An 11,174-nucleotide genomic window follows, 5' to 3' on the forward strand; every position below is an offset into this window, starting at 1 on the left:
CACTTGCATAGGGCTTTTTCTTCTTTTCTGGACCACAGTTTTCTCCTCCTCATCTGTCTTCTGCTCCCCAGGTGTCCAGAATAGATAATAACAACAGATTGATCATAAAAACTGTATTTGAAAGTGACTTTTATTGTCTTTTATCGACAATTTAGGCTATAGCCAACTTGCAATTGATGTACCAGTGTCAGACACAATTATTATTATTATTATTGTTATTATTATTATTATTATTATTATTACAACAATTATAATTACACAATTTATGCTTAAATCAGTGGTTAAGCGAAGTAAGTGTTAAGTTTCTTGAGTGTTAAGCTGAGAACTGAAGCAGCTGGTGCCACAAACTAACTATAAACAACAAACACAAAAGCACACTCACATACATCCTCATTCGCTCACTCATTCATCATTCACTAATTCACTCAGAACAACAAGAGGAAATGCATGACCAGCAATTAATTCCTAATCACACTGATAAAAACACAACCGACGTATCAACATATATATATATACAACAACAGGACCAGAAAGGCTTAATGCCGAAGAGTGAAGTCCTGAAGCTCGTTTTCGTCGTTCTCCTCCGGCTCGTTGCTCCTGGTCGCCGTGACTTTAGCGGCACACTCTGCCTTTCTGGTGAAGGGTCCGGCCGCAGTCTGACGCAGCGGCGGCTTATTGCTGCTTGAAATGTTGCCCACACTTTGAGCAGAAGCACCCTCTTGTCTCTTGGCTGCGCCTGCGTGATTTCTCTTGTACAGTTTACAGGACGCCACCAGAGGCTTTCCTATGTCCACCTGCTGGCTTTCCGTGAGACGCAGTTTACTGTCCGTGTGAGTATAGTGTAGATCCACCTTGATCACCAGCGACTCCTAACAAAGGCAAAGAACAAACAAAATGGTCTGAGATTTTTATTTCCATACAGAGGCGGCCCCATGAATAGAAGAATAGAAGACAAGAATAGAACTAATGTAAAAGTATTTTTAATCAATTTAAAAGAAATGTACTTATTAAAAAACACCCCTTGTTTTGTTACAATAAATTATTTTAATCTTGAGTCATGGTCACCCCCCCTACTCAGTCGAGCTACAGTGGGCTAGTCCACTTCTACTGTGATTTTACCACTTGACTTTAAGCTCATTTTCCTTGTGCCGCTGCATCAGTAGCTGAGAGAGAAGTAAAAAAATAAATAAAGGCAGAAAAACACAAAAAAGTGCCCTTGCATGCATACTTTGCTGAGCCCACCTTGAAGGTAATGTATAGAAAGGATGGATTAAAAGGGGAAAGGGTTGGGAGTCAGGGGGCCCCACGCTTGCCTTTGCCAAGGGCCCCCAAATCACAAAGTCCGCCCCTGTTTCCATACTCTCCGCAGCTCACATTATTCCACACATCAAATATTTTATATTTAGACTTTTCTGCCCTTGTCTTTGCTGTGTGTTAGAGAACACATTATAGGATGAGCATGGGGAAACATATCAGTGTGTTAATACCTGAAGCTTTTGAAGAGCGCAGAGCCTCAGAGTGCAGTCAGGGTTTTCAGACTGCATTAGTAGTAGAGAGTCCATCTCCTCCGACCGGCCGGGACCGGAGAATATGTCTTCTATTGCCTAAAGATTCAGAGTGGGATAAAAGATTTGTCAGTGTCAGCAGTATTTGTTACCAGCCAACTATATCAAAACATTTTATAGTCTCAGTAATTATCTGCAGTGTTCACCATGACTTCATCATCATTGATCATTGATACAACACACCATACACCAACCAATGCAGTTGCAGAATTTTAATTTAAAGTCATAATGAAACAGGATTTTGGGTGCCGTACTGTGATGTGTTTTCTGTTGAAACAGGATATTGTGGTGGGGAGGAGGGGCGGGACAAAACAGGGAGGAATCATTCAAAAGTGTAAACCAATGGGATATCAGTTAGGGAGAGAAAGGCAGTTTTGTTTGATGGGAGGAGTTTACTTTTCTTAACCACTGATTTAAGCATAAATTGTGTAACTATAATTGTTGTAATAATAATAATAATTGTGTCTGACACTGGTTCATCAATAGCAAGTTGGCTACAACCTAAATTGTCGATAAAAGGCAATAAAAGTCACTTTCAAATACAGTTTTTATGATCAATCTGTTGTTATTATCCATTCTGGACACCTGGGGAGCAGATGCCAGATGAGGAGGAGAAAGTTTTGTCTTTTTTTGGGGCATAAATTGTCATATAGGTGTATGCTATGATAGGTAGAATGAGCTAAAAGGGGTGAAAAAGTCATTTTTCATTGATTAATGCATTATGAAATTGGCCACTAGATGGCAGTATGGTCCAAGAATCGGTAGTTTGAGAGCCTGGCTGTATTAAACTAGGTTGAGAGGCAAACCAAATTTGTACTTCCTGCTTTTTCGTCACTTCAACAAGCGATAGCAGCCTGGAAGTCTAAATATGGACTATACTTCCTTAGACATGTGAAACTCAGTGCCGAATGATAATCACTGAGAAATTACTGCTGGTCAGTGGAAACTGAGAGGGTTCCCATCATGAGCAACATGGAATTCGTGATGCAGATAAATCTTTGCATGTTAGCATGTTGGAAAGAGGGTTTTTATCTTGAACTTTGAATAGCCTTTGTTTAATATACTCACTCATAAATATCAAACTCAGATTTTAAAAGGGCGTGGCCAGAAAAGTCAAGGCTTTAGACAATCATGTACTGCGCAGGATCTATACATCCAGACAATGGACAGTTTTAAGGCTAACACAACAGCAGAAAATGACTTCTGCCCTTCAACTATAATCTAATCTTTTCTACCTCATATTTCCCGGTGTAGCACACTTTACACTTTGTACAGACGGTCAATAACTGACAGCATGTCTGATAGTTTCGAGTAAGAATGAAAACACTTACAGGTACGCTTCTCAGAGTAACGGTGCAGTCTTGGGTTCTGGGGCCTGTGGTCTTCACAATGGCAAAAGCCACCAAGACGTTGGAGAAGAGAGCTGAGAAGCTGACCTCCACCTCTACTCCACAAACAAACACCAGCCGCTTCTTCCGTGGCAGCTCTACAGAAGTGGGGGGGGGGATACAAACAGATTAATTTACCAATCGAAGAAGAGAGTTTCCCTGAAAGGCACTTAAGATAAAATATTTTCAAATTACTCAGACTGTACTGTTATCACGGCATTACATTCCTTTAAATAGTGAAGCTGACTTTGCCTTAACCACATTAGGGACTTTCAGCTGCTCTGTTAATGTAAGTTGCTTATCTTCTATTTAGTCTGGAGGAGAATGAGGAGATTCTCAGATTAGTCCATGACAACAATATTCCACTTCAACAGGGGAAAAGTAAATATGAGGAAGTTTTGATTTTACAGAAAAACAGGCCTCCTTCCATCAAATAGGGAAATACAGTAAGCACAATTAAACCTGTTCCCCATTTGGTTTAACCACAAATGAGGAGGATGCCTTTTTTAATGAATGGTGGCACAAATATCATGTGAAACCACACCGTCTGCACTCAGTTTCAAATGTCACATGCTGGGGTGTGGGAGGTGTGAGGAAGAGTAAACAGCACAGTCTCTCTCACTCAAGATGACATCAGATCGAGACATTGAATCATGCTTTAGTTGATGGAAAATAAGTTTCTGATGCGGACTCATGGCACCCAGGTTAGATCCACTCAGATTGATGATTTATTTAACACACGTTGACAATTTGATTTGAAACTACTGGCATTTAACAACAACAAACATTAAATGAAAACGCTGAGGTTTGGAGGCATTCAGGTGTTTGTAGCACTTTTCCTCACCATTGGCTTGTCTCCAGCAGGCGTCTCGCTGGCGTAGTTCCCTCGTGTGGCCAGCGGTCCGGACTGGATCTGTGAGGGAGCGTGGCTCCTTCAGTGTGTGTTTGATCTCCACCGCCTGCTTGCCAGTGACCAGAGGGTCTCTGCCTAAATCTGGAGTCAAGAGAGGGACAGAGAAAGCGCAGGTAAATACGAGGCCTGTAACACCAACATAACGCTACAGTGACTTCATATACTGAGGATTTGAAAGGCAGTAAATTATTCAATAAATGCCAAGGTGCTAAATAATTATAGGGTGTCATTACTGGCTAGAAGAGTACGAAAATGATATAGTGAAACCCTATTCAAGTCCCTGGATACAGATTTGGCCTCAGAAATATTACATGCGAGCTGTCGTCACCATGTGCCCATTATGGATGAGTGGACAGCAGTTCATCATCAACATCTCTTTTTCCATCTCTAAATAAATCCCGGACAAGATGAGCAGAGATCAACAGTCAACAAGGGAGGCTTGGGAATTTGTCTGAAAAGTTACTGTCCATATTGTGGCTCTGGAGTTTCCCATCAAAAACAGACAAAGACACAGATGTAAAAGGGATAAAGTCTACTGTTAATTATTTATAAAGAGCAGTTTATTTGTCACCATTAATACCAGTCTACACACACACACACACACAGTGCGGTCACCAGGGCATCCTACCCCCGGCAGCCCATGAAAGCAGTGGCAGGGGGCGCACAAACGACAGAGCAGCTGTCTTGGACTCTGCAGCTCTCAGGTTTCTTGCTGTTCTGTAGCCAACAGTGTGAATTTCCAGAGAATGAGGTCACATGCTAATGCAGTGCAACCCCAAAAAAATTATGCTACCACAGAGATCCATCAAACCACCAAACACACGAGAGGACAACATGATAAGTCCCAACGCCTATCCAGTCACAGCTACTTACAAGTCATGAGTAAACAACACCAAAATGAGTAGCCAATGATTGAGAAAGGCAGTTATCAACTTGTCTGTGATGCACCCAGCAGACTGAAGAACAACTTGTTCCCTTCAGACCTGTTTACCATGGATCTGCAACTTCAGTCTTCTTTGCGGGTAAAACTAAAGGCCAAAAATGTAAAACCTTTTGGACCTTTTGGCAGTCGTAGATTTAGACATTTTTCTGTTTTTGGCACTTTGACACAAATTAGCACTGACAATTTCAGTGGTTTATCAATCACAGATCTGTGTAACAGTATTAGTGTAACAACCAGTTACACTATGGCACGCACCATGTCCGCTCACCTACTAAAATCACAGCATAGCCCAAAAACATACAACTATCCCTACAACTATCCTACGGCAGCTTGCAACGTCACAGTTCTGTCCATAAAAAAATATGGCAACCAAAACCGCAGCCGTCTTTGGGATACTTACCCTCAGACACCTGCTCCAAGACGTGGGTGACTTTTTCGGACTGTAGGATGTGTTTGTTCAAGTACTTGGTGAAGATTCCTGTACTCTTGCCCCCATCCTGGACCTCAAAAGCCTCAGCATCTTCACATCTGGAGAGACATTGGTTCATAGAAATCCATGAAATGTTTTAATGAAAGAAAGTTATATGTTGCATGACCTTAAAAAAAATAATGTTATTCTGATTTCAAAACCAATAATATCCTTACACTTTACACATATTGCTTGCACTGGTATATTGATTAATTAATAAATTTTTTTGGTTTTGTAATGAATCAACTGATATTGTGTTAATACATACGTGGCATAACCATAAACAGTATTTCCACTGGGTCCCAAGGGCGTGATGTTTGACAGTAGGAAATCCTGGTTGTACCTTGAAAAAGTAAAATGCAATCTTAAGAAACACTGAAAACATAACAGCCCCTCGCACCCTGACTTTCCCCTTAAATAGCTTCAAAGTCAGGAAAAAAAATGTTTTTTCCACACTGCAATGTCACACATATTCTGTATCTGCCCGTTCCAACGCTTCACTGAAGCTATAGCACGCTTATATTAAGTGAAATATTCAAACCCAAGATGGCATTTTTTTTATGGCTGCACCACTACAGCAAATGAAAAAAAAAATCTAGATATCTTGTGCAGCATTTTATACAAATTGCACTGTAATTGTAATTCAGCATGACATATTTGATATTTTTGGAAACACTGGCATCTTGACTAGAATTTAAAATAAAGTTCTGTGGTATTGAACAAAGTTTGGCCGCGCAACATGCATTTGGAGGTTTTAAGACAAAATCAACTGAAATGGACAGGCTAGTTATCATATTAGTAAGCAAACAAATTCAAAAATCTATGTTTTATTGTCACCTCAGTGAAAATAAAAGTGAATTATTCCACCTACCATTTTCTACAGGTATCCAGTAGGATTACACTCAGTGCAGTCCGTCTTTTCTGCATGTCCAGCATGACCCTCTGCACACAGACACAGTTTTCAGGTCGGTACGGTTGCGGAGCATCAATAGGTACCAAGTAATTCCTCCCAGAGTGCTCATACCCATGGCCTGCATAGTAGAAAAGACCTGTCAAGAATGATGAAATGCACATGTGGTTACCATTACAACACCAGTAACATCTGCAATCATCTCATTGTACACTGGAAACATTCCACTATCCTGGGAACGAACAATAGAGGGTAGTCTAGATCCCTAAAAAGAAATGTTGAGAGCATCTTAGAGGAAAGTCACTGGGGAGCAAAAGGAAGTCAGAGGTCTACATGACATGTTTAAAAACACGTACACATTCTACCCCAGCTGACGCTCTGATTTATGTATCTGTGTCATTGTTTGTAGCAGAGATTAGGGAACAGTAAAAGAGAATATCAGCAATGCAGTTCTCTCATGATTCTTTTCATCACACAAACAGAATTTTGAAATGATATCACAAAGTTTGTTTTATAGTTCTATGATTAATACCTGTACTTGTGTTCCTGTCTGCTGTTTAAAACAGTAGTGCCTCGTTTCCCCGGAACAATGTGTGAGTACTCATTAGTCATTAATCCTAAAATGTTTCTGCCCTGTGCCGTTGTAGTGTGACATTGTATTATTGGTTATCACATGCTGAAAGAAAGAAGTGAAGCTGACAGCTTGCTATGTTGCTAAACACCCTTGGTGGATACCATTATAAATCTGCCATCTCAGAGAGCTACAGGCATTGAGAAAGTGGTGTATGTAGCAAGAGAGCCTCTGAACATTAAAAGGCCCACACTTCTTCTTTTCCACCTCTTATCTGCCCACTCAGCCGCACATTTAAACCAAGATAGGCAGACAATTTCTGATGGTGGGTTCATGACCCATGACGAGTGGACAACAGCAGATAAACGCCAAAAAAAACTACAAAGGAAGTTCGTCTGAAATTTTCAGATTACACAAAATCTATCATTGTGTCCGCATTTCTCAAAGGAAAAAAATGAATTGAGGATATTCCAGAATGACATGCTGAATATGAGTCATGTGAAAACAACACTCACCATACACTCCCTTGTCAAGGAGCTGGATGAACTTGTCGATGGCAGCTTGCATCTCCTCCTTGGTGAGATCCAGGAGGGAAACCACTCTGAAGCCGAGCTGCTGTAGGAGGTTGGCCAGCTCATGTACATCCATAGTGGGGGCCATCAAGCCCGGGTGGTGGGAGTAATTCAGGTTGCCAATAAGTAGAGCTACTTTGTCAGTGGCTGAAACAAAGACCAAAGTAGAACTCTAATTATAGTAACATGAGGAAATACCGGTACAGAACAGTTTCCCTCTGTAATGACATAACAGTCTAAGTGCATTCTAAAATTAGCCAGAGTTGATACTGCATCTGTTTCCATAAACTATACCTGTGGGCACTGGAGGCAGAAGCTGATCAGTTGACACTAGAGGACATGAAGAAGAAAAGGGCAAAAATCATTCCTTTTTGTTTTACATCCTATTGTTTCCAACCAGACAAACCAGATCTAAAACATTATATTGTCCAAGGGACACATGCAGGGTGCTATAATAAAACACTTAGTCAAATATTTGCTGTGCTGTTTATTGTACACACCATAACATTAGCCACATAAACAGCAAAAAGAAGAAACACTGCAAGATCTAGTTTCATTTTACATCACTTTCCTGTTCTGTGTCTACAGCTCTGGCTGAGTACTATTTGGAGTCTGTCAACTTCCTTTTAGGTCTGTAGAAATGGGGAAAGTACCTCCAATCCTCAGCAGAGTGGAAACAACTTGCCTGCCTAAATGCTAAATCAGTGGAATCACTGAGAGGATTGTGAAAAAATGTCAATATAAGAGGCTAGCTCACTGAAAATGGAGGAACTGGGGAAAATACATTAAAATTTTAAACTATTGCTAGAACGTGGAAAAGATACAACTGATAAAACATGGTATGGTATGATCTTAGTGGTGTGGAATATACTATCTTTTCACATTTGTGAGCACAATATTCTTTTCATTTACCTATGTCAACATCAGCCGGTTTTGTCCATTTCTCTTCTTGTACGTTAGACACGGAGCAGATATACCATCCTCCCTGGTCCGCTGTTACATGGTCTATCTGCAGGTAACATAACAGGTTGTGTTCCCATCATTGTTTGTCTCCCTGGCTATGCCCATGCACATAAGATTCACTCGACCGCAAATCAAACCTTTGGTAAAATATTAACCACATTCTCTAAATCCATCACAATGGTCTCATGGCTGGTGAAGTCTGTACAGCTCCCAGCATGTGACCCAGTAAATGTGGGACAGTGTAAACACTCGCTATCAGCACTGTGGTAAGCAAACACTCGGCGGTCATCCTTACCTGCAGCGTGTCCCTAGTCTTGTCCAGCAGCAGTTGTCCGTTTCTGAACCACTGATAGTGTGGAGGGGGGATGCCAAAGGCGGCACAGCGGAGGGTGAGTTTCTCCCCCTGCCGGACTGTCTGGGATCTGGGGTTGACGGCAATATGGGGCTCCCCCCGCCACTGTCCAGGCACTCCTGGAAACAAGAAGTATGTTCAAACCCACAGCAACAGTGACAGCATGCAGAAAACAGACTAAGAAGCAACAGGCTATATCGCAAATATGTTTGTTAGGAGCAAAATAGAAATTACATGTAACACCATCATAGAAATCAACATGGAGAATGAGCTTTGCATACCTGATTTATCAATGTCCAACACCTTGACTTTCGCCCAGTCACTGAACACGCAATTGCAAAACTGGTCATTCACTCGACACACATAGAGCTGAGTTTTCTGAGCTTCGATGGTCAGGTCTGCTTTAGTGGCTCCACACACCTTGAAAACAGAAACCAGTCATCGTAACTAGGTCATTTCGAGACAACCACAATACTGTGTAAGGGAAAAAGGGGAAAAAATCATGAGCCAAAGGTCACTAAGAGGTTGCAGCTCAGATTCCCCCCCCCCCCCCAAAAAAAAGCTTGTTCCTCATTTCAAGTCTTAATTAAAAACCACATACCTCCTGTTCATCAGCAGTAAACCACTGGTAGTTCAGGGTACCTGCGCCCTCAGCAGAGACGCTCAGAGTCACCTTATAGTTCACCGGTACACAGACGGAAACAGGATGGCGCACTATGACAATTTCTGAAACCAAAAAGTGAGAATATTGGTAGTCTGAAATCATATTGTACTGTATTTGCTTTGAAAAGGCACACTGATAAGGATGCGGAGCTACACACCTCTGATCATTATTCGAAAGATTTTGGAGGGGTATTCATTCATTGCTGCATTGTCTTCTTTCTTCTGCAAGATATCAGCATTTGGCACTTTGGGCATAACTATCTTTTTGTGAGACATTTCCAAGGCCAGGCTGTGAAAAGGCACAGATAATAATGAAGAGCACAGATAATGCAAAGTAACAAAGTGGCTGTTAACAGTGACTTTGATTCACTTCCTAGCTTTGTGTTTATTACCACTCCAAAAGGGAATGGTGAGAAATGAATAACGTTGAGAATTAATTAATTAACGTTACTGACGAGACTGTAAATCTACAATTTTTTGTCAAATCTGTAAAGACTTAAAGTTCCATCTCCGCTGGTAACTTCTTCATTTCTTGTATAGTTATCGTAATTGTACCAGTAGAGAATGATACACTTGTGAGGAGAAACCTACATTAGAAAATTAATTATCAACATTGAAAATGACCATAGACACACGGTTTTAGTACGTACCTGCCCTCAAACTACCGGCAGAGTGGCATCCGCACCTCAGAATCACGGAGAATGTTCCCCTCCCTCATAGTCCTCACAACTTCAACTAAATCGAGAAAGGCTTGACATCCTTTTCCCGGAACAATGCACGTTACCGCTAAGCTTGTAATAGAGGAGCCTTTTACTGGCCATATTCAGAATCTGTCACCGAGTGGAAATGCATCTTTTTTTTTTTTTCATTTTATCATAACGTTAAGTTTACAAAAACATGTTTCAAAGCGCAAAATAATAGAACAGTCATACCCCCACAGGTATATGAATCATGGAAAATTACGTTTGCAGAGCCAGATTACTGCCATTACGGTAATGAGCTGTCTTTGGCTCCTTGTCAGGTGCTGCTGTGAAATCAGGTAGGCTCAGTCAGGAGTTCAGTACTAAATGGAAATGTCCCTTCAAAACTGGACTGATTCAAATGGGTTTTTACAGAGATAGAAAAAAATGCTCCCACATTTAGACTGGTCTGAAATAAATTAGTCAGATCATATAAAGTAAGATTAGTAGACTGCTACTCCAGGTTTACATGAGGGCTTAAATTTAGCTTTCACGAGAGCAGATTTAATGGTATTGCAATTGCTTTTACTACTACTACTACTACTACTACTACTACTTCTACAACTAATAATAATAATAATAATTAATCATAATCATCATCATCATCATCATCATCATGTAAAAGTCATAATGAACCATTCTTGGTTAAGATGTATTCCAGGCAAAATTTACACCCTGTGTGGAAACAGAGCTCAATGTCCACATTTAGCTCAATATCATAGTAAAACACATATATTCTCTTGTGGATATAACATAGCATGTGGAGTGTGATCCCTTGTTTTCTTGATTGAATATGTACCTAAATATTTAAATCTATTTAAATATTTATAAATATTTACCAAAAAAAAATATTAAGCTATCCCTCTCACATAGATCTACTGAAACAGTTATAAAGGGGTGTATATTTTTGCATGATTTGAGGATATGTTTTGTTTTTATAAAGTTATGGTTTGTGTGGTAGGCTATATAATGACTTACAGAGTATACATTTTGTGAAGAAATGTCAATTGAACCAGTTTTTTTCTAATTGATTTGAAATATGAACCACAAGTGAGCTGCTGTTGTTTTGAACATGTGTTGCAACATCAAGAGAGGGGGGCTGTCCTTAGCAACTCTTGAGCAAAG

At 40.4% G+C, this 11,174-nt stretch overlaps 1 protein-coding gene across 1 annotated transcript; it reads right to left on the bottom strand.

Annotated features, from left to right (window-relative positions):
* Window positions 1–10,036, bottom strand: malt3 (MALT paracaspase 3). Its single transcript, XM_071532182.1, has 15 exons — window positions 9,960–10,036; window positions 9,468–9,598; window positions 9,248–9,372; window positions 8,928–9,066; window positions 8,590–8,765; window positions 8,244–8,340; window positions 7,626–7,661; window positions 7,275–7,478; window positions 6,150–6,327; window positions 5,547–5,621; window positions 5,210–5,337; window positions 3,798–3,947; window positions 2,897–3,051; window positions 1,488–1,604; window positions 1–869 (listed from the first exon to the last, which is right to left on the bottom strand). The coding sequence occupies exons 2-15, from the start codon at window positions 9,583–9,585 to the stop codon at window positions 537–539; spliced, it is 2,031 nt and encodes a 676-aa protein (XP_071388283.1). The 5' UTR covers window positions 9,586–9,598; window positions 9,960–10,036; the 3' UTR covers window positions 1–536.
* Window positions 10,037–11,174: the final 1,138 nt, after the last annotated feature.

The sequence above is a fragment of the Centroberyx affinis genome, unplaced genomic scaffold (genome assembly GCF_046629955.1).
Source record: "Centroberyx affinis isolate AG114_WGS23_722 - 3 ecotype Tasmania unplaced genomic scaffold, CSIRO-AGI_Caff_v1 ptg002167l_1, whole genome shotgun sequence".
Taxonomy (NCBI): Eukaryota; Metazoa; Chordata; class Actinopteri; order Beryciformes; family Berycidae; genus Centroberyx; species Centroberyx affinis.